This window comes from Rattus norvegicus, chromosome 14 (assembly GCF_021556685.1).
Source record: "Rattus norvegicus strain SHRSP/BbbUtx chromosome 14, alternate assembly SHRSP_T2T, whole genome shotgun sequence".
Lineage (NCBI taxonomy): Eukaryota > Metazoa > Chordata > Mammalia > Rodentia > Muridae > Rattus > Rattus norvegicus.
The window spans coordinates 84,019,934-84,042,937 of NC_141547.1; the positions used below are offsets into that span (position 1 = coordinate 84,019,934).

Sequence of the window (23,004 nt, forward strand, 5' to 3'; positions counted from 1 at the left end):
ACACTGACCCTCAGATGCAGGTTTCAGGGTGGGGGTTGGGACCAGCCATGGTTGTTTGTTTTAAAGACAGAGTTTCACTCTGTAGCCTGGTTCTCCTGGAACTCACTGTGCAGACCAGCGATGGCATCTTGAAATCTCCCCTACTTCAGGTGAGGCTCAGAGACTTGGCAGAGGAGCGTGGCCCACCAGCCAGTTGTGGGCTCAGAGCCTGAGAGTGGAGGTAGGGTGGCAATTCCAGATCAGCGGGCTCCTCAGAAACCTGGCATGAGGCAAGTCCTCCTGTCTTCCAGATCCAGAGGAAACTGGTCTGGCATCAACTTGGCCAAAATCATCTTGGCATTAGCTCCCAGTCCCAGGTCCTGTGTTCAGGGCTCCCAGGTCCTATGTTCAGGGCTGAGCAGCAGAGGTCTTCATAGTCCTTACAGAAAGGTGAAAAAGCAATGCCATGAGCCCCCTCCTCAGGACTCTACATCATTAGCACGCTGTCCTTTCAGCAGCTCTGTGAGGAAGGCTGGTGGCGTGGCCAGGACCCCCACTTATAGATGATGACCCTAAATATAGAGCATCCAGGGTCTCTGTGGGTGGCCGAGCTGGCACATGAGCTCTCTCCACTTCCTCAGGAGGCCTCCCTTGAGTAGTGTCCCCTTGCTTAACCCTGAGAGGCACTGTGTGTGTCACCTCGAGCTGAGGCTTTACTCAGCACTGTTCTGTCCCTTCAGACAAATCCACGAGCCATCCAACAACCATGGACAGGCCCAAACCCTGAAGACCAGCTGCCTGTCAGCCTCTGACAACATGAGCCTAACTTTGTTGTATGTAAAACAGACATAACAGTAGGGGAAGGAGTGCAGTAGTCCCATGGTGACTAGAACAGAATGGTATCTGAAGCAGGAATGATGTCTGTGTGTCCCCAGAAGCATTGACCTCAGGCCCTTTGTCCCATGAGCTCAGTCATTCAGCCACTGCTCAGCAAGTACCTGGTAGTACTGAGCTCAGAGCCTCTGAAGACTCAGGGCTGGGTGAAGCGGGGCTCTCCTTTCATTCAGTGTCGTATGAGTTACTCATTGCATCTGTGTGTGTGTGAGTGTGTGAGTGAGTGTGAATGTGCACGTGTGTGTGTGAATGTGTGTTTGTGGGTGTAAATGCACACGAGTGTGTGTGAATGTGTGTGTATGTGTGTTGTTTGTGAGCATGAATGTGTGTGTTTGAGTGTGAATGCACACATGTGTGTGTTTGTGAGTGTGAATGTGTGTGTGTGAGTGTGAATGCACATGTGTGTGAATGTGTGTATGTGTGGGTGTGAATGTGTGTGAGTGTGAATGCACACGTGTGTGTGTGAGTGTGAATGCGCACGAGTGTGTGTGAATGTGTGTATATGTGTGAGTGTGAATGCGTGTGTGTATGTGTGTGAGTGTGAATGCGTGTGTGTGAGTGTGAATGTGCGTGCGTGTGTGAATGCATGTGTGTGTGAGTGTGTGTGTTTGTGAGTGTGAATGTGCACGAGTGTGTGTGTTTGTGAGTGTGAATGCGCACGAGTGTTAGTGTGTGTGAGTGTGTTAGTGTGTGTGAGTGTGCGTGCGTGCATGTGTGCGTGCGTATGTGGACAACTTGTGAGAATCTGTTTTATTCTAGCATGTGGGTTCTAGGTGTGGAACTCAAGCCTTTAGACTGGGCAGCAAGCACCTTTACCTGCTAAGCCATCTCCAGGACCCTGCACTCTTTTATGTAAGGTGTTTGGGCAAAGCCCTCAGCTTGCTCTGGCTTCTGTGTTCTCCTGACATTTTCCCCTTGCCCTGCATCTCCTCTCTGTGGACTTGTCCCTCCCACTGTCCTCCCACGTTGGGACATTCCCTGAATCTCAGAACCCAGACTGCACATCCTCAGGAAGGGCCAGGTCATCCATGTTCAGTAGTGCAGCTGTAGACTGGAAGGAAGGATAGGGTCTCGTTTGATCTGCACTTAAAGCCACAGCCTGGCACAGTGCCTGGAACCCAGGAAGGACATGCTAAGTGACACTTCAGAGACAAAGGACTAAATGAGCAAACAAGCATGGGCCCAGGGGCAGCTGGGTATTTGGAAAGGTGAAGCTTGCAGGACTGACAGACAGTGCAGGTCACAAAGAGCTTTACGTGTCAAGTGGAGGAGCCAGGCTTCTCCAGTGGGATCTGCTGCAGGGTCCTTCAGAGCCACTGGGGAATTTTTCGAGATTATAATGACTCTCCTTGGAGGAATTAAAACAGAACTGGAAAATGTGTACATGTATAATCCTAGCACCTGGGAAGCTGAGGCAGAAGAATAAAGAGTTTGAACTAGCCAGAGCAACACAGTGAGTCCAAAGCCAGCAGGGTTTCATAGCGAGATCCTATCCTAGGAGGGAAAAATACAAGTGAACCTGAGACTCACCCCTGGCGATGCAGGCCTGTAATCCTGGCCCCTCTGGAGGCTGATTCGGGAGGATCATGAGTTCAAGGCCATCCAGACTACAGAGAACCTGAGAGGCATAGATTGATTGCCCATGCATTTTCATAAATGCTGCATGCTTCTGAAGTGAGTTGGGCAGAGAGATACCAGCCAGAGGCTAGGTAGCATGGGATTCTCCCACACTCAGCCATCCACTCAGGGTCCCTTGTCTGATCCAGGCTCAACCCTCCAGCCAGCCTTAGCGGTCTTAGGCCCAGAAGAATTCTGGAAGATAGACCATGAGTGTCCGTAGTCCCAGTGACAGATGGCTAGTTCTCCAGCCTAGCGGCCTCACACTGCATGGATTCTCTGATGCCAACTCCCAACCCAGAGGACTTTCTCCCCTCATATCCACTTGCTGCTCTGCAATGAAGTGTCCCCACAGAACTGTTGCTTACCCAGCCCCCTGAGAGCAGTCACTGAAAGAGCGGGCTCTAGACTCACACGAAAGTGCAGGCCACCTGCTGCTGCGCGCTGACTACATGTCCTTGTGTGGCTCAGTCCCTACCTCTGCAGGATGGAGCTGTTAGCACCCCACAGCCGTCTTGTCGGGAGGGGGCAACTGTGTCTGTCTGCTTGGAAGTACTCTCTTGGGAGTGCTGGGATGGAGGGTACTAAGGCTGCCCAAGATCCGTGATTCTAAGGTGCCAGCAGGATTGCCACCAGCTCCTCAAGTCTCCCCACCCATTGCCCTATTAAGCTTCCACCACCAGCCCTGCCACCTGGGAACTTTCTTCCCTCTACAGGGGAAAAACAGTGTGGAAAGACAGCAGCTTCCTGTGGCTGTGTGCACCTGGGGTTCGAGCTCAGGTCTCCTGGACTCTGAAGAGTCCATAAAGATATGGCCAAGTGTCCAGCCTACCTTTCCTCTTGTCCAGGGTGGGTAGAAGAGCCTCTGAGGTCAGGCCTGCCTACCTTATTCAGATTTTTGTTTGTTTTCAGAGTCTTGCTGGGTGTACACCTTTAATCCCAGCACTCAGGAGGCAGAGTCAGGGAAATCTCTTGAGTTTGAGGCCAGCCAGGAGTACTACACAGAGAAACCCTGCCTTGAAAAACCAACAAAAAAGAAAGGAAGAAAAGGGTTGGGGGTGGTGGGGGGGAGGAGAGGGAGAAAGTATCTGGCTATATGGCCTAAACTGACCTTGAACTTATTCTCAGTCTTGTCACCTTTCCAAGTATCAGAGGTGTGCGCCACCATGCCTGGCCTACTTACAGAGCTTTGGCTGATTGGTACCTTTCCTGCTGAGAAGCACACAACTTTAAAACCATAACTGTACAATGAGAATAAAGAGGGAAGAAATTACAGGTCAGAGTTAGAGGAGCATCCAGAATGACTACTGGGAAGTCATGCACAGGGCTATGGCTGGGGTGGCTTTGAGTCTCCCCCACTGATTCCAGGAGAAGTGAAGGGTTGGGGTCACAGCCTCCCTCAGCGAGCCACCCTAGGCCCCAGCGGGGGAGGAAGGAAGGAAGCCAATCCTGTGCATCAGGACTTTTCGAAAAGTTTTTCATGTTGAAATACTCCATGTCACTTATAGCAAGGACATATGTTGTGTGGTGGTCACAAACTAGAACCGTCATGACATCGCTAGGTGATAGATCACCATTGTACATGTGGCCTGCAGTAAAGCAGGACATGTGTGTGCTCTGTGACTTCTCACAGGTTTGCTGGAACTAAGAAGATGGCACCCAGAGGGCCTGTGGTGCTAGCAGCCCAGAGCCTCTAGCCTAAAGCTACTTCATGGTCTTAGCTGGTCCCAAGTGGGTGTAAAGAGTGGAGGGCACCTTAGTTTGGATCCCTCTGTCCACCATCTCCACCACTGTGGCCAACCCTAGCTTACACCCCTCCATGGATAGAGAATTCTCATCATAGGACTGTTACCACTGATGTCACACTCCCAAGGCTCTACCTCCCCCGTGGAGTTATCTGAATCCAGCCTTCTCTTCCAGATGCAGCTGCCATTTTATTGGATGAACAGAACAAGCGACCCTGCAGGAAATTCCTGCTGACAGGTAAGTGCTCTGCTCAGGTCTGGTCCTGACAGAAAAGCATCATCTTGTCTGGTATGTGTGGCACCCTGCAGTCTCTGCCAGCGTCCTGAACCACTTGTAGCCTTGGCTTTAGCTGACTGGTCAGGTGAAACATCTCTAGGAATGTCTTCTCCCCTGGAGAGACCCTCAGAGGTAGATTATTATTGGCTCACTTAGAATAAGGAGGCCTTGGGAACATAAGGCAGGGAACAGTGCTGAGGTCAAGTTAGCCAGGGAGCCTGACCTCCTGTGTCCTCTTTCCCAGCAGGCAGAGCAGAGATAAGAACAGGTCTAGAGGGGTTGGGGATTTAGCTCAGCGGTAGAGCGCTTGCCTAGCAAGCGCAAGGCCCTGGGTTCGGTCCCCAGCTCCGAAAAAAAGAAAAAACAAAACAAACAAACAAAAAAAAAAAAACTAAAGAACAGGTCTAGAATCACAAATTCAGAGCGAGAAGCTCGTGTGCTAGGTGTTCTTTGAGGGCTTAATCCTCAGCTCATAGGAAAATGCGTCCAGGGCTGTTGTAGCGATGCTTGCCCGTCTTCACTTGGGAGCTGAAGGCATGAGCGTTAAGAGTTCAAGCTCAGGCTGCCTCTGTGCTTCTGGCAGCGCGGTGGCGGTGCACGCCTTTAATCCCAGCACTAGGCAGGCAGAGGCAGGCAGATCTCTGTGAGTTCAAGGCCAGCCTAGTCTACGGAGTGAGTTCTAGAAAAGTCAGAGCTACACAGAGAAACCCTGTCTCAAACAGACAAGCAGCCTAAAAAGGAATTAAAGCCCAGTCAAAGCTATGTAGCAAGCCCTATCCTTAGAAAAAAGAATATATATTTCAAAAAAGAAAAAGGTATCAGTATGCAAGGGAAGCAGACACAGTTCAGGGTGGAAAGTCGGGTGATTGTGGAATAACCAGTCTCTGTGCTGTTCTGTGGGTACACAGGGGGGCTGTGTACCCCTCTCAGGGACTGGCCCCGAGCTTCCTGGCAACCAAAGCAGAGGTGGAAACCGCAGGTCTCACAGCACACAGGAGCTTACAGGGGCAGGCTCTGCTGTTGAACTAGGGAAGCCAGGCAAATGGCCAGACTCCCCTCCGGAGGCAGGGCTGCTTGACAAGTGGCCACCAGGCCTGCAGCTCAGACCCCTGTTCCCCCTACAGACTTGGCCTTGGTATGTGTGGGCTGCTGGTAGTTATCCTAGCTGAGGACACCACTGGTCTGAAATTTCCAAAGACACACTTTAGATTTCGTGATTGATAACAGGAAGCCATCCAAACACTGACTTCTCCTTGGCAGAGATGCCCCCAAGGTCTCTGAGGAGCAGTCCAGCTGCTCGTACAAGCTAAGGGAGCTGGCAAAATGCCAGATAGGGACGCAGCGTGTACAGCAGCATGGCCGAGAGAGGAAGTGTGAGCCTCTCAGGAATCCACAGGCAGCTTGTTGAGCCCCGCGGATACTGGCCCTAGAGCACAGACTGCTGATAAGGCCTGCCTGCTCAGGCCTGTGTGGCCCAGCACTGACAAGCTTCAGCCGGACTCTCGTGGATGCTTGGTGGGCCAGACTGGCACCCCAGGCTGCTGAGTGTTGAGTCGGGCCAGAGAGTCTGGTTTCTTGTAGTTGTTCCAGCCTGGGGCTGGTACTCTAGATCCTTGCCCTAAAACTCTGAGAGCTGTCTGTCAAGTGCCGTCAGCTGAGGTGGAGCCTTCCTGAGCAGAGAGTAACTGTCTTCCCCTTGCAGGCCAGTGTGACTTTGGCTCCAACTGCAGATTCTCCCACATGTCAGAACAAGATCTGCAGGGGCTGAGCGTCCAGGTGGAGGGTATGTAGAGGTGAAGCGGGGTTCAGGGAGGGCATGGGAGAGGGTCAAATAGCAGGAGGTTGCTCTGTGCCACGCCACGTTCTCCCTTACTGGCGTGGACTGTGTGAGAAACCAAGGACTGCCCAGGTTGATGGGGAAACCTGAACCTTCCAATTGGGTGGGCGTCAGGAACAGGGCTGGGCCGTGTCCCTTGGAAATGAAACATGTGTGACTTCTTCCCACGACCCTGAAGGTGTGCCCTCTGCTCACCTTCTGACCCCTCCCTTGTCTCTGTTGTTCCTGCAGGCTTACTTCCTCCCCTCCCCTCCCTTCCCTTCTCCCCTCCCTTCCCTCCCCTCCTTTCCTCCTGCAGTCAGGCCACACAGAGTCCTTATTCAGCACCAGGCAAAAAAAGTACCCTACAAAGGCTGCAAGAAATACTTCCCTACTGGGCTTGACACACACAAGCAATCTCAGACTTGAAAGGTGGAGGCAGGCAGGGGAATCTGGAGTTTAAGGTTGTCCTCCCGAACATGAACTGCATAACTAGGTCAAGCCTGAATTCCTGAGACCACCCCCATCCCCCCACCCCCCAAAAAAAAGGGACAAAAGAAGACACTGCCTGGGCTGAGGTTCCTTGCAGCCTGGTCGTCGTGACCTTTGTGAGAACTGGAATTCACGACACATTCCCATTACAGACCCGGAGGCTCCCCTCGGCTGCTCCTCACTCACCTGGAGCACCTGATGGAACGGGTGGAGAGAATGAGCCAGTGCTCAGGCAGGATGACCTGCAGGCCAGCACCACAGAGGGTCTCCAGGAGCTTCGGGGGGGGGGGGGGCAGAAGGGAGGCCTGGAGCCAGCCAGAGTCCTGGCAGTCACAGTCCCCAGCTCTTGGCTACACATGTGCTGTCTGTCAGGGAATGAGTGGTTGGCTCACAGTGGAGGGAGCACAGGCTGTGGGCCTTGAGCAGGTGGCAGGGCTCAGTGGAAACAAAGCTAGGATGGGACCTGGGGCAGCTGACAGTTAAGTGGCTCCCCTGTAACCTTGGCACCGGAGTAATCATGAAGACGGTGAGAGGCTGCCTGTGCAGTGCTGGTGCAAGGCCTGCTCCTAAGTCAATATGGATCCACCAGGTTACTCTCTGCTGGCTCAAGACACCCGCTCCATCCCACAGGGCTGGAGAGATGGCTCAGCGGTTTAGAGCCCTGCCTGGCTGCTCTCCCAGAGGTCCTAGATTCAGTTTCCAGCAACACGTGGTGGCTCACAACCATCTATAGTGGGATCTGATGCCCTCTTCTGGTTGCATGAAGATAGTGACAGTGTTCTCACATACATACAATAAAAGACCCATCCCACACTGCACAGAGCCGGACTCCCTAGCTCTCTCCCAGCGTGTATGAATTCTTTCCACTCGTTGCTGTTTTTTTTAGTACAGTGAGGAGAAAAACCAGGAAACTGAGACTTATCACCTTGCCTAGGGTCAGAGACCTGGCAGGTGCAACCCCATGCTACCATCCACATTGCCTCCTGCATCCTCAATTTGAACCCCTCTTGAGAGTGAAGCTCTGTGGTCACCGTCCTGCTTCTAGCTCCCCAAGGCTTGGAGACATGCCTCTGTTTTTCAGTGAGTACGGCAAGGCTTAGATCACTCGGTCATTGTGCTCAGAGGAGCTGGGAACAAGTGGAACGAAGGGGACAGACCAGCGGCTCTGATCCTGACCTACTGGCCCACTTCCTCCTGACAGACCAGTACATCAGCCCAGGGCTTTCCCAGCACCTGCTGCCCTGTGGAAGAGTGAGATTCAGGCCAGCAGGGTTGTCCCTCACCCTTTCTTGTCACTCTGTCCTCCACAGAGGAGAGGCGGGCCAGAGAATGGCCACTGGAGACTGCTGAGCTTCCTGAGGGCCACCTGGAGGACTGGCTGGAGAAGAGAGCTAAGAGGCTAAGCTCAGCCCCGAGTAGCAGGTATGGACCCGTTATCCCCTCCTTTTCTTCTGGGTGCTGCCTGTCCTTTGGGGAAGCTGAGGCATCTGTATGAACTGCCCAGGCCCAGGGGCCAACCATGAACCCCCACTACTGAGTTTCCTGGAAACAGATGTGACTCCCCACTTGGCTGTGACTAAAGGTCAGGGCCCCACCTATGGCAGCTAAGCCCCCTATGTACCTGTCTCACTGTCCCCTGTAGGACTCTGTAGAAGCAGAAACTCACAGAGACAATGGCAGAGGAAGCAGGCGCATGATGACAAGGTCATTATCCCCCTGCATCCCCAGGACTCAGGATGATCTGAAATAGACATCCTCTCAAAGAAGGGCTAAGGATGATCGTGAAAGCTGTGCTTGTCTTGTACACAGTGCTCCTCATTTTCAGACTCCTTGTGTCTCGATGTGGCCCCAAGGGACAGTGTTTTAGCTATGCTAGGGGTGTCTGTCAGGCATTCTGTGCAATGAAAGCTTTCCTCGAGGCTCTCCTTAGGGTAAATGTTGAGCTTCTGCTCCCAGGGGACAGGGATTAGTATTGTTATTTAATTTTTTTACATTTATTTGGGAGGAGCTGTGCACACATGTGGCTTGCAGGTGAGTCAGAGGACAACTTTCTGGAGTCAGTTCTCCCTCTCCCCCAGGCGGGTTCCAGGACTTGAGTCTTGGCTGCAGCACCTTCCCCTGCAGAACTGTTTCTCCAGCCCCTGTTATGGCATTTACCTGCTCTGTATTTTACCCTTTCAGAAAAGAGTGGCTTTACTGTTCCGGGCACTGCCTGCCTATTTGTCTATGCCATGTGCATGCAGTGCCTGTGGAGGCCAGAAGAGGGCATCGGATGCCCAGGACCTGGAGTTTCAGACAGTTGAGCTGCTTGTGTTGGGGCTGGAAATCAAATCCAGATCAACTGTAATGGAGTACCCAGTGCTCTCAACTTCCGAGCCTCCTCTACAGCCCTGTGCCCTGTGTCTGTATCCCCACTTTAACAACATATAGTACAGGGCTGGAAAGATGTCTCGGCAGTTAAGAGCACTGGCTGCTGTTATAGAAGTTCAGAGTCCAATTCCCAGCACCTACATGGTAGCTCACAACCATCTGTCATGGGATCTGATGATTCCTTCTGGCACGTAGGTGTACATGTAAACAGAGTACTCATGTACATAAAACAAGTAAAATTTAAAAAATATACATACATACATACATACATACATACATACATCAAGTACAGCCAGTGGGATACACCTTTAATCCCAGCACTCAGAGGCAGAGGCAGGCCTGGTCTACAGCGTAAGTTCTAAGAGAAACCCATCTTAAATAGCAAAACAAAAAACAAATCACACACACACACACACACACACACACACACACACACACACAGACTACAGATATAACAGGACATGACACCCCTTTCTTCTGGATTCATTGTGTAGGAATGTATATGCTCCTCCTGCTGTGTCAGAGGGTTCATGCTAGTCAGAGAGCCACAAGGTGTTCATTCTGAGCCCTCCATAAGGGCCCGTCTGAGCTCCCACTTGCTAACTGAGGTATCATCTGCTTACTCCACGGTTCTGCCTCAGCCTCTCCTTCCCTGGGAGCGAGTGACAGCCTAGGCACCCAGGGTGGTGAGAAGGGTTCAGGAAGATCATGTCTCAGGGCTCGAGTGAGAGACAAATAAGTAGACAGCAGGCTCGAAATGGCTGCCTGGATGCAGACAGACATTCTCGCTGTAGATGTGGGCGCTGGGGGATGACAGGGGAACTGTGAGGAGGACCGACTAGCCCAAGTCACTGCTCCAAATGGTGGCCACACGATGGCTCTGTCTGGTGATCATGGTGTGTCCTGTACATAGTCCTGGGCATCTAGGGAGCCCCGCACACTGCTGTGCAACTCTGCAGCTTGCTCTTCTCGCTCAGGTACCTGTGTCCTCAGCCAGACACGGAAGCCCTGCTGCTTAGGCCCCCAGCTCCCCTGCTGCCATGCTCGGGACTGTGGAGGGCCCAGCAGCCCCAGGTCTCAGCCGATGTGGCACTAACTAGATGGGGAAGATGTGTCTGTGCCCCCCGAGGCTCTTGGAACTCTGAATCCTGGTTCCAGGCCGCTCTCCTCCTCTGTAGCTGCCTGTGTCTGTCCATGCCTCGGCACTGCTTCCTGAGGTTCCAGGCAGGATGACTTCCTCTCAGGGCAGATCAGGCTTGGCCAGCCCTGAAAGGGGTTACCAGCAGGGAGAGGTGGTTTACTCTGAGATGTGTCCCCATTCTGTTCCACAGACCTCTCCAGCTTTGCTTTCTGCCTTTGCATCCCTGTGCCCCGTTCTGTCCCCATCCTGGAGAGGAGCCCTGTGGGAGCAGCGTCCCCTTTGCCCATGGATGTCCTCTGCAGCATTTGTAGCTCCTCTCCACACCACAGCCCACTAGTTTTGAAATGTACCTTGGTCCCGGCCACCCCTCCTGAGGCCTCTGGATGCCATTGCAGTGTCCTCTTAGGAAGACCCCAGACTCTAGGCTAAGTCCTCAGGGCCAGGGCCTGCTGTCTACCTCTTAGCCTTACTTGGGTCACCCTGGACACTGGCCTCCCCTCTTCTGGAGGGGCCCTACTCAGCCTACAAGCAGAAACAGTGCCCTAGGGCATGGTGACTGGCGACTATGAAGACATGTTAGGCAGCACGGACCCTGGCCTGGGGGACACAGGCTTCCCAAAGCCTCAGCTTGTTGGCATCTGCTCATTTCCTCAGCCTTGACCCTGAGGAACCAGCCAAGAGCAGACAGCGGCTGCAGAAGGGGAGCCACTGGCTCCAGCCGGACAGGACAGGACGCACAGACTAATCCCTGGCCGGCCAGGCGGTGCTGTCCATGGTTCCTATTGTTGGCTCTTCTGATTGTGCGTTTATCCTTCTTAATCTCCCGCAGGCACCCTTCTCTGGGCCAATGCCATGTCCTGCACATTCACCTCTGTAAGACTAGTTCCTTCTGATAAGGACCAGGGCTGGGGACATGCCAGGTTGCTGCTGCCACCCTTGTGCACAGAGCAAGCAGGCCATGAAGAGCATTGCACACCTGTGACCCCGTGAGGCAGGGTCCTGGCAAGGTCCTGGGAAGGACGCCCTTTACAGTCAGCAGCCTCAGCAGGCGGTACTGTCTGAGCCACTTCTTAGAGAATGGGTCTGAGGCTTAGGGGGCAGCAACTCCCCAAGACCACTCCTCCCCCGGGGAGCCTCACCATTACTGTGACCCCATGGGAAGCCCCAGGTTGGCTGACATCTGGGGCGCTCCCTTCAGCAACTGTGGAGTCTCTCCTACACCCAGTCTTCTCTGTGCCTGGTGGAGCTTATAAAATCCCCCGGCACCATAAATCACTTCAGCTCCAGGAGCTGCTTTCTGCACTTTCCAGCAGGCAGCAGGCAGCTGAGCTGGGGGTGTCCCTGTCCTCTCAGTGGGGGTTTTGGGAGCTGCATTCAGAGCTCCCAGCAAGACCTCCACTCTAGGCAGCTCTGCTGTGGACCTCCGGGCAGGCTGGATAGACGCAGCCAGGCAGACTCTTAGGTGGTCCCCATCACCTCTCAGACCTGGCATGTCCAGATACCTCCCAGGAGTCTCAGCTCTTTCGGCAGAGCTGGCTGCTTGCCATCCAAGATGGTCAGGAGCTGCCCGGAAGTTCCTGAAAGTTGAGGTGGAAGGAACCAGAAGGGGCAGGGACAGTGTACATTGCTGAATTTCTTTGTTCCAGTGGCTCGTGTGCTTGTAAAGCTTTGGACATGATCAACCCGACCCCTTCCTGATAGCTCACCCTTACCTGAAGAATGGGGTTTGCATGAGGATCCCAAGATTTTTCTAGGTCACGGAGTCTCTTCTCAGGAGAGCTCTTAGCCCGGCATGACTGTTGTGTCATTGGATGGCCTCCCAGTGCCAGGCCTGGGATATAGATGCCATCTCTACCACTAGTGTCCACCCTTTGAGAGTCCCTAAGTGGCTTCAAGGAGCCTGAGCAGCAGTGACCCTGGATGTCAGGCAGGTGGGCCCAACTCTTCAGGGTCTAGGTGGGAGGCAGGGCAGGCTGCCTGTGCTCCCCTCCGAGTCAGGATATCCCAGGTCGCACCCAAGGACCCTCCCTTCCTAAGGACCACTTCAGAGGGGCCCTGAGTTTAGGGGTGAGCAGTAAGGGTGTGAGTGAGTGGGATGAAAAGTAAGGCTTCTGTTTAACTTAGAATTTCTTTTGTGCTTTCAGAGACTCATGTGCTTGTAAAACTTTGGAAAAGTATAAAGAGGTTAAAAGAAACAGCCCCCACCCACCTGTAACTACATCACTCAGACAGAACCAGGGCTGACATATCGCTGTAACTTCCAGGGTTGTTTTTATGCATTTATATATGTCATATATCTTTAAACAAAAATAGTATCATGCTATATACATTATTTTATAAGCTGCTTTTTCTCCATACTCACATAGTATATCTTTCTTCATCAGTGCATATAGGCCTTGATTTTTACACAGGCTGCATAGCATTCTCTGCTGTGGACGTGCATAAATATTTACCCAGTCCCCCACAGGTGAACGGACACTAAGAGTACTTCCATATTGCCCAAGGCCAGTCTCTGGGGCTAGCCCCCACCTTGGGCTCAGTTCCGAGAAGAGGTGGCTGGCTCAGAGGGTCTGCATGTTATCAAGGTTCTACTTCCAGAAGGGCCATGCAGGTGGCTACCCTTCCTGACAGCCAGTATGGTAGAAGAGCGAAGTGGGTCTGTGAGGTGCCCCGTTCTAATCCTCTACCTTTCTCCTCTCCAGGGCTGAACCCATCAGAACCACTGTCTTTCAGTACCCAGTGGGCTGGCCACCAATGCAGGAGCTGCCCCCCTCCCTGAGGGCACCCCCACCTGGTGGATGGTCCGTACAGTCCAGAGTCCAGTGGGGCTGAGCTCTTCCCCACCTCCCTGCCTGACTTCCCACCTGCCTCATCAGTCATAGCAAAGACTCAACCTAGGAAGCAGAGCCGCCTTCCCTCTGTTTGCCCTGGGGCCTCTGAGCCTGGCCTCCCCATCCACTCACCATCCCTCAGGCCATTTCTCAGGAAGAACATTCCAGTGTTTATAAAGAAAGTCTTTCCTCAGTGGCTGGCCTGTCTGTCTTGCTGGCACTCCTGTTCTTGACTCTTTCCTGCCTCCCTCAGGAGACAGGTGGGCTGGAATGAGACAATATCCCCTCCTGGGTGCTTAGGGAATCAGCAGAGGCTCAGCCAGGCTGGGCACAGCGTATGCCAGTGTGGCGGCAGCCCAGCTAGTAAGTGGCCCCAGGCTGGGGAAGGGAGCCGAGGACTGCCAATCGTCCCGGCCCCTGAAGAGCTGAAGGCTTGCATCTGCCCAGGCTGAGCTGGTGCCAAGGAATGGCATGAGGGGGGCGGGGGAGCATGAGAGCCAGATCTCTGGCCTGGAGGGAACAGAGAAGTAGGGTTCCCAAGAGGGCAGGCCCTGGACTTGGAAGAGTGGTCTGTAGCCACTGACAGGGCTGTGGCAGACCCTCAGGGGAGTGGCTCCCTAGGGAGTGGCTCAGGGCCTTCCAAGGTTGCACCCTGGCCAGTGGGGAGTCACAAGGGCTGCAGGATCTGCACTTCCTTCCTCAGTTGGGTTTCTAGGTTCTGTGCTAGGTGACAATGTGGCCCTTGGTCTCTAGGCCTCTGGTGGATGGCTCAGAAATTCATGGGCCTAGGGGCTATCTCTCATGCCCCATCTTGCATGGGCATCTGCCTTTCCTGAAAAGCCCCGTGGAAGAAGAGTCTGAAGCCAAATCTCAAAGCCTTAAAGCCTCAGGTTCCTCACCTGTGAAATGGGCAGACACAGGCCCCAGAAGGTACGTGGAGGACTGGCTTTGGGTCTAAGGAGTGTCAGAGAAGGAGACCCAGTAGCCTCAGCCCTGTGCCCACCTCCACCCTGCCCACTACTCTGGACATGAGTTCCTTGCCTGGCTAAAAGATCACAGCACTAACTGGATCCTGGGGCTCCTTTTCCAGGAGCTCCTTAGTGGTGGGAAGTGAGCGCTACATACAGGCCAGGTGAGGGCACAGGCAGGGTTTAGGGCTAGGGCTGTCCTCAAAGCCACCACCCGGTCCTCCACAGCTGGGCTATGGCTCCATGCAAGGCCTACGGGGTGAGGTTTGGGGTGGTCAATGTCCAGGCTCGAAATGCCCAGGGGCGGTGGCCCAGGGAGCAAGCTAGGGGAGGGCTGCAGGCAGCGGTGGGTGTGGAGCGGGCCAGGTGGGCACCGCGGGCGCCTACTTCATGCCACTGCGCAGCACCTGGTTGGCCGCGATGAGCATGACACTGATGATGAAGGCGATGGCGAAGGCGCAGATGAGGCTCTTGCGCACGCACGTCTGGCGGATCTGCTGGTTGGAACAGGCTGCAGCCGCCCACCAGGAACACCAGGGAAAGAGACGGGGGGGGGGGGGGGGGACAGCGAAAGGGATAGAATCAGATCCGCACTTCGGCACAAGGACTCGACTTGGGGCAAATGGGGACACCGGGCCGGGATAAGTAAGGCGGCCCCCTACACAGACCCTCGGTACGTGCCCCTGCTCAAGCACCGGAACCCTCCCACGAAGACCCAAGGCAGGCCACTCACTCTCCACGTCCACGGGACACTCCTCAGCCGTGCCCAGGTGGCTCTCCTCCTCCGTCATGATGATGTTCTCTATGTCCTTCATGGACAGGTGCTCACAGAAGGTGTCATAGAGAAGTCGTTTCAGCTCGTCCACCGTCAGCTTCTGCATGTCACACTTGGGTGGCGAAAGGGACAAGCGCTCTGGCCACCGCCCTGCCGCAGCCCCCACCCGGCACCCTGTAAGCGCACGTTCCCAAAGACAGGCGGGCCACCGGAGTCCCATTCAGCCAGGGCGTACCTTCCAGAAGACGGTGTCAAAGTCCGTGCCGTGGAACTTCTCTGGGATCCCTGAGGTGGAAAGCTTCGGTCCCAGGAGCGTTACAAACTCCTCAAAGTCGACTTGGCCGTCACCTAGAGTGGGCACAGGGTCAAACTGAGACAGCATGAGCAGGCATCCCAGAGTTCAGGGCCTGGAAGGGAGTCTTGGCCCGCCTCTGACCAACCATTGGACCTCAGCCCCTTCCCTGAGCCTTCACAGTCAGTCTCAGGGGTGCCTAATGTGCCAGGCTGTGAGCTAATGTCAAGGCTACCAAATGTGGTGGAGCTCTATGGGAGGCCGTGTGGGAGGAGAGCAGCAGATGGTCCCCAGATGTGGGACACCCTCCTGGTACACTCCGAACCCTCACGGCCCTCAGCACAGCACTGATCGTCCGCAGAGCACCCTTTCTGCCGTACATATGGGAAAGGGGCTCGCCCTCTGTGGGGAGAGGCAACAGGTGGGAGGGCGCCGAGGGGACTTGGCGTTACTAACCATTCTCAGTCGTTTATCTTTCATAAAAAATACCAGGTGGCAAATGCAGCCGCCATTTCTTTGGGTGGTAGAAGCTGAGCTATTTATCCCGCTCTCCCTTTCTCCCTTAAAATCTTTCTCAGACCGTGGAGTGGGAGGGGCGGTCTTAGACCCATATGTGGCCGGGACTGTCACACCTCTTCTGACCCCCACTTTCTAGGATGAGAACTGTTGGTAGATCATGACTACCCCGGAAGCAAAAGGCCAGAGTGGACTCAGCCTCCACGGCTCAGGTCCCGGGGCCTAGGTGATGGTGGGCAAGTGAACCAAGGCAGGGTATCTCACCATCCATATCTAGCCGCTGGATGATAACCTCAAGCTCCACCTCGTTGGGCATGTAGCCCAGGGAGCGCATGGCCGTTCCCAGCTCCTGCTTAGAGATGAAGCCATTGCCATCTCGGTCGAATACCTTGAAGGCCTCTCGGATCTCTGTGGAGGAACAGAGAAGCTGAAACCAGCCCTGTTCCCAGCAACCCCTTTCTGGTGTTCCTGAGGTCTGAGATCTCCACTCAGAACCTGTAGTTCTGTTGAGAACCAGTCATAGGGCGTCCAGGACACATTCGAGCTGTGACCGGGGGTCTCTGGGCAGGCAGAGAAGAGACCACACTTGGGTCCAACAGCCTTCCCGGCATGCTCTGGACTACACCATGTGGTGGGTGCAGATCTGCTGGCCAGGTTACCTGCAGAAGGCTCCCTGCTTGGCATCATCATGCCTAATCCCCTTCCAGATGGACTTCCTGTCCCGGTCAGCAGCACTAGCTCATGGTGGGATGGCCACATAATTCTAGCTAGTGCGTGATGACGGTTAGGACTAACAGGCCTTCTGGTTTAGACAGACAGGAATAATAGCTGACCCACACCAGGCCCAGGCATGATCTTTTATCTCCATGCTCTCCATAAGTACAGTAGGAAAGACCGAGACCTGAGAACCCGAGGGATTCTGCACTTGACTGGAACTTTGGGACCAAACAACACAACGTATGTTCTTGGGCCAGCCTTGGTCTTACGCACAGCAAATGGGTGGTATGTTGTGCACCATTACAGCAAACACAGCAGGAAGCTGCTGAGGGTTCCTAACCTCTCACCTTTGCCCTACCTGTCTCCCTGCTGCCAGCTCTTGATAATCAAGCCCAGCAGGGTTATAAAGCACGTTCCCCTAGAGGGACAGACTTCAATCCATCAGATCCAGCTCCTTGTGCACTCTCCACCCACATGGCCTTTGCCTAAATTGTTCCCTGGGTAGAATTTCACTCAGCAGGCAAAGTCAAGGTAGGGGTGTGTGTGTGTGTGTGTGTGTGTGTGTGTGTGTGTGTGTGTGTGTGTGTGTGTGTGTGTGTGATTAAAGACAGATGAGGTGTTCCACAACTGCAGACCTGGAAGGGTTTATGGAGGGCAGGAGGCCAGCCTAGTTCAGTGAGGATTCAGGGTGATCACACTGTTCTACTGGTTACACTATCCCAGGCCTTAGGGCTCCATAAACCCTGAAATGGCTTGTAAGGGCCTATACTTTCCCTGGCTTTAGGAGACCAGGGAGTGCAGGCCAGCCTGTTGGCTCTACCACAGAACAGAAACCTGATCCTGATCCTCCTCTGACTCGTCCCTGTGGGATCACACATTTAGTCTGGGGTCAGAGTCCCACTGGCAGACTGGGGTAAACATTCATTCCCCACACACGCCTCGGGCAAGTCTTGGGGACTGTTTTCTGCCTCAGGAACTGACAGGGCCAAGAAAGTGGCTGGGCTGGTAGATCTGAGCCAGACCCGGGGCTTCCTGAAAACCCTGGATCCTAGCAGCTCTAGGCCAAGCACCACCAGCATTGTCCTGGGCCCTGAAGGAGGTGATGTGCCCCTCGTGGCCAGAAGTGAAGCTCTGGCAGCAGCCAGGGCTGCTGAGGAGAATCAAGGCTGCTGGGGAAAGAGCGGTTTGAGTGTCTGGATAGCATGGAGGTGTGCTTACGTTCCTTCTCTCCGCCTCCTTTCTCCTCTCTCCTTCTCTTTCTTCCCTCTCCTCTGCTCTCATTTCTAACCAGTGCCGTCACCTTTCTGGACTGGTGTCCGGGACACGCCCCAGGGATCCCCTCAAGCCTGGAGGATACCAAGCTGCTTTGAACCCGAAGCTTTGTCTGTGGCATTATTCCTGTCCTCCTATCAAACTCAGATGTAGCCCAGATCCCCAACTGGATGATTCTGTCGCTCTGCCCCTGGCTGGCCTCATCGTTTCTCTGGTTGCCCATCCCTCCACACACCTGCACTTTCCCTGAAGTGATTGTGCTGGGACCAAGTGGGTCTTGTCCACCGAGGGTCCCCATTACCTAGGACAGGGCCTGTCCCTGAAGGTACAAACATGCTGGACGCTCAAAGGACTGAATAACCGAAGTGGGAGTCCATCTACTAGAGCAATCAGGAAACAGAGGTTTCCGCACCTCAGCTCAGGTCTCTGGGTCACCCACAGAAGAGAGAGATATAACTGACAGTTAGGGAACTGGCCACAGTTTGGCTTGAGGAACTTCAGAGTCAGAAACTGTGCCCCTTGGAGTCTGAGGCCCATGCCTAGATACCAGGAAGGTTGCCAAGGTCCTGGATACAGTGGGGGCGCTATGGGAGCCACTCTCTGCTTCGAGCTGAGGCCTGAGCTATACTCCCCACCTCGGCAGGGTTCAGGGTGACTCCCCAATTGCAGGGCTGCCTCAGTCCCCTTTTCTGAAGCCCCTGAGGAAAATGCACCAGACAGAAGCCACAATAATGAGCAAGTGAATCTTGGGACGTATGCTCAGGGGACAGGCTCTGAGACAGCCGTGTGAGTACCAAAGACATCTCTCAGGCAGGCCTGACCTCCCAAGGCTACCGGGTAAATCCACAGCTGGCTACTCTCCATCTGTGCTCGCCCCTCCTCCCTCCTCAGCACATCTAGCTCACACTAATGTTTCAGAACACTATCCCCGCCCAGCCGCCCATCTGCCTATAAGAGGTCCGGTTCAGGCTTCTCAGCCAGAGGAGCACTCTGATGTCACGGACCCAGGTTTGAATCCCAGCTCTGGTGTAATGTTGCTGTCTACTTGTGCGATGAACTTTCTGCGGTGATTAAAGAAGAAGAACCATCTGAGGTGGCCATTGTAAATCAAACCATCTCCGATGGCAGTATGGGAGGAGAGGGGAAGTCTAGGGTAACCTGGGGTGCCATGCCGGCCTGCCTGATAGTAGCCTGCCCAAGACCCCGCCTTGAATTCTGCCTCTCCTGCTCAGTAACCAAGAGACCTGGACAAGACACTTATTTCCCTCTGAGTCTCAGATGCCTCGGCTGTGAAATAAGATGAGATTCTTGTTCCACGGCTGAGGTCTAGCCTCTGCTAAGGGCTCCATGGGGGAGGAGGGTCAGGATGTCCTGTCACTGTATGCCATGGAGAACCACTACTAGATGCATTCCCCGAAAGCCTTACTCCTTTCCCTGCCCCATGAGGCCAGGCAAAACTTGTACTCCATCTTGGCATGGGGATGTCTGGCCCGAAAATGGGCTGGCAGGGCCTCTAGGTTTCCAGGCTGATATTGTCCCCTACCTTCCATTTATAACATGACATCCCCAGACCCTCCCCACCTGTGGAGCTGCACTGGGGCTCTTCTTCTACAGACCCAAAAGGATGCCAGCATTCTGCCCGAGTTTGAGCCTGGATAGAGAGGGAACACTGGAAAGGGGCAGTAGTCATCCTCTGTGATGACTTCCCTTCTCCGCAGCCTTGGCTCTGAGCCCCAACTCTCCATCCTCCTTGAATTTTTGGCCTGTGCAGAGGCAGCTGCCAGGCTTGGGGTTCAGGAAGCAAGGGCAGAGAAGGGGGCTCCCCAGTGGTCCCCAACTGGCCACCCTCAACAAAGGCTTCACAGTTCCATCCCAGAACCCGGCCTTCAGGCTGCCTGCCTCTCTGGGGAGCCACTTCGATCCCTGCCTTTGAATGCTGGACTCCATTGTCTAGGTGAGTATCTGTCTCAGTGTTCTGGAGGTCCCCGCTTGAATGTATTTCAGAAAGAGGTTATGTTCCAGCCATGGTTGAGGTATATTTTGGAGGAATATGGGAGCACCCTTGCCTCTCCTACATAGGGCTGGGTGGCCTCCAGGTTAACTCTGCCTAGCCCCTTCCTCCCCTTGCCGATCGCCATGCAACTCCCTAGGGCCTCAGGTTCCCCAGTCCCGGCCCCCATCTTGCCCTTCTTAGCCCAATTCCCGTGCCCTTTGCTGCCCTGCCTTGGAGCCTATTCTAAGCTGGTGGGTCTGTAGAGTGTCTTCCTACATTCCTACATTCGGGTCCTTAGCCCCCACTGCCAGGCCCTGAGTACTCTCACAGCATTCTCTACCACCATCCATCCTGGGGACAGCAGTGGCAATCCCCTTTTATTGGTGAGGAAAGCAAGACTCAGAGAGGAAAATGGTTGTCCAAGTTCATTCCCTAAGCCCAGGGTGCAGAGACTCGAACCCAGTACTGCCTGGCTGTTCTCTCACCAGCCCGTTCCGCTCCTCCCTTCCTGCTCCTGGTCCTCCTCCCCGTGCAGACTGACTGCCCCCTGGGGTTTCTGCGGCATTTTGTCACGGGCCTCCCCTGTCTAGTCTGTGGGCTCCTTGACTGATTCCTTCCAGCCAATAGGCCTGGGTCTTATCCAGACTGCCCTGGGACAGTGATTGTACTGGAGAAGTTAAGGGAGCAAAAGTGGCATCTGTGTGAAGGATAGCCACTCTGCAGCCAGCCCTGGCATTCAAGACCCGCTGCAGGGAGCCCAGAGCCTGGTTTTCAGCAGCCAAGGAGGGACAAGGAGGATTTCCTGCCTTCATTCGTAGATGCCCGTAGGCGTCTGCTGGCTCTGTGCCCTCCACCTGCCAGCCACAGGGATGACCCTGTCCTTCAGGTGTCCCCTGCACCAGGGCCCCTCCTCTAGTCCAAAGGGGACCAGAGAGAAGCAGGGAGTGCGTTTGGTGTGATGGTGACTAACACCACTGGTCTTCTGCCAGCATGTCCGCCGGGTGGCTCGAAGGGAGCTTGGGCTTCCCTGCCCTTGCACAGCCCACCATGGTGCTCTACACCCCTGCATGCCAGTCTCTCAGCTTCTCTCTATCCTGCGTGTACACTCTAGTACCAAGGCATCAGGGGTGGAGAGATCCAGTGAGACCTGGAGTTGTGAGGCCAGGGTCATGGTGGGGGTGCTGGGAGCAAGAGGAAGAAGGAGGCCAAATCTGCCCAGGGTCTGGGGAAGACGTGCAGCCTCTGTCCCAAGAGTGGAGAGAAAGGGGTAGATGAACGCTTCTGCATTGGCTCAGAATAAGAGGCAATAAAGTAAAGGAAAACTGGCCCTGCTCTGCGCCCCTCCCAGGCCCCATCCCTTTCCCTCAACCTGAAGCAGCCTCTGCTTTGGTCCAGACAGGACAGGACCTGAGTTTCCGGGGGTGGATGCTAAGGTCAGGTCAGGGACGGCATCCTTCTATCTGTCCCGCGGCTTTTCCTGTACCTGACTGAGTTCATGGGGGTTGTGGGACGTGGGTGTCTGGTGGACTGTGGTGCAGTGAGCTTGGCAATTGCTCTCTCTCTCTCTCTCTCTCTCTCTCTCTCTCTCTCTCTCTCTCTCTCTCTTCCCCCCCACAGTCTACTCGCCCAAAATTTGCCCCAGACTAGGCCTGGACTGAGGAAGGACTTCCCGAATGGCTTCCCCTGGGCTCCCACTAATCTTTCCTGTGTTGGTCACTCCAACGCACTCCTATGAACCCAGATGAGACCTCAGAGCTGAGACCCCTCGACTCCAGGGATCCGAGACAGGCCCATTATCTGGATAATCTCAACCCCTCCCCCAGCAGCCCACAAACACCTAAGGGACCAAGACTCCCATCAGCTCAGAGTCCCCGACTCCACTCCATATGGGGCCTCAAGAGGCCTGGGGGAGGGGAATCTTGAGCACACCCCTGCCCCCAATCTCCGGAGAGAAAGAGCTAGGAAGGCCCAGGGGTCTCACTGCGCCCCAGGACACTCAGTCCAGGAACCCCAGCCTCTGCGTGCTACTCTGATCTTCAGTAGCCAACTGCCTGCGTGCGGTCCCCATTCCCGAAAGGCACGGGGACTAGGGTCGGGGAAGGTTTAGGTTCCGGCCTCTGTCTTTTCCTTCCAGGCTTCTCTTTCGCGACCGAGCCTCCCAATCCGGCCACTTGTTGTCGCCAACGCCTCCCGGCTGCCTCGGCAGCGCACGGGTGGGGGTCCCCCGCAGGGCCGCAGAAGGGGATAGGGACAGCCCCGCACCCGGCAAGAGCGGGGCAGTCGCCCTCTCTCCCCTTCTCCCACTGCCGGAGCAGATTGGATTCTCAACGCGACACGAGCGGAATGTCAATAGGAGCGCAGAGCCACGGGCGGGCGCCGCGGAAGGGATCAGGATGCGGGCGCTCCGGCGGCGGGCGCGGGGGGCAACAGCTCGGACACCCCACTTCAGCCCCCGCCGCCTTGCCGCACCGTCACCGCCGGCCACGCGGCCCAGTGACCTCGCTGCGGGGCCCCGCAAGTTTCCGCAGCGCCGGGGACCACGCGGGCAGGGACCGGGCTATCCAGGCGCCGCGGCGACCCCCACCGCGGCGCCCGGAGCCACCCGGCCGTCCCGCCTCCGGCGCAGCCGCTCATCTGAGTCGCGCAGCAGGGTCCCCGGCGCCCCGGGCCAGCGCGGCACCTGGGTGCACAGGTAGGAGGGCGCGTGGCAGGGGTCCCGGCGGGGCACTCACCCTCTAGCTCGTCTTCAGGGATATCCACCGGGCGCTGCTCCGACAGCAGGTTGGGCACGGTGTAGATGCCCCGGTACATCAACGCCGCCGTCACCGGGTGGAACGGCATCTTGGAGGCTCCGCGCCCGCCCGCCCGCCGCAAACTTTGAGGCCGGGGCTCATGGGCCGCCGGCGGCCCCGGGGGCGGCTGGAGCGGGCGGGGCGCGCGGTGCGGCGCGCAGTGGCGGCGGCGAGGCAATGGGCACCCGCCCGGGACCTAGCGCCCCCGCGCCCCGGGCTGTCCGGCCATGCCGCCGGCTCCCTCGTCGGGATCCCGGCCGGGGCCTCGCAGGGACGGCGGGGGCGGCGCCGCTTTGGCCTCTCGGCTCCGACCGCTGCGCGTTGCGCTCCCTCCGCGCTGCCCCGTGCGCTCCGCGTTGCTCGCCGCCCGCTCGTCCGCTTGCTGGTGCGGCTGCCCGGCCCGCCGCTCCGGCTCCCGCCGCCGTCGCCGCCGCCGCCGCCTGCACTCTCACTCGCTCGCTCGCTGGCTCGCTCTGTGCGGCGCTCGCCGCGCTCCCGCCTCCCCCGCCCGCCCCTC

The 23,004-nt window shown here is 55.7% G+C and overlaps 2 protein-coding genes across 10 annotated transcripts in view; one reads left to right on the forward strand and one right to left on the reverse strand.

Moving 5' to 3' along the window:
* Zmat5 (zinc finger, matrin type 5) overlaps positions 1–13,355 on the forward strand; it is a 30,901-nt gene extending 17,546 nt beyond the window's left edge. For 3 of the 9 annotated variants that reach the window (XR_015636786.1, XR_015636785.1, XR_015636787.1), the window contains 5 exons: positions 4,411–4,473; positions 6,215–6,295; positions 7,707–7,900; positions 8,131–8,242; positions 13,034–13,355. Coding sequence is in view for 6 of the 9 variants with exons in the window: in XM_087584160.1 (XP_087440286.1) it covers positions 4,411–4,473; positions 6,215–6,295; positions 7,712–7,900; positions 8,131–8,242; positions 13,034–13,163 (575 nt within the window). In the remaining 3 variants the exon portion in view is untranslated. The remainder of the gene's footprint in view (positions 1–4,410; positions 4,474–6,214; positions 6,296–7,706; positions 7,901–8,130; positions 8,243–13,033) is intronic. The other 6 variants (XM_087584160.1, XM_087584159.1, XM_087584161.1 and 3 more) reach the window with 2 other exon arrangements.
* Cabp7 (calcium binding protein 7) lies at positions 12,582–22,910 on the reverse strand. The gene is given in 5 exon segments (NM_001007730.2): positions 12,582–14,641; positions 14,864–15,017; positions 15,141–15,253; positions 15,978–16,121; positions 22,428–22,910. Coding segments are annotated over 5 exon segments (648 nt in total). The 5' UTR covers positions 22,537–22,910; the 3' UTR covers positions 12,582–14,513.
* Positions 22,911–23,004: the final 94 nt, after the last annotated feature.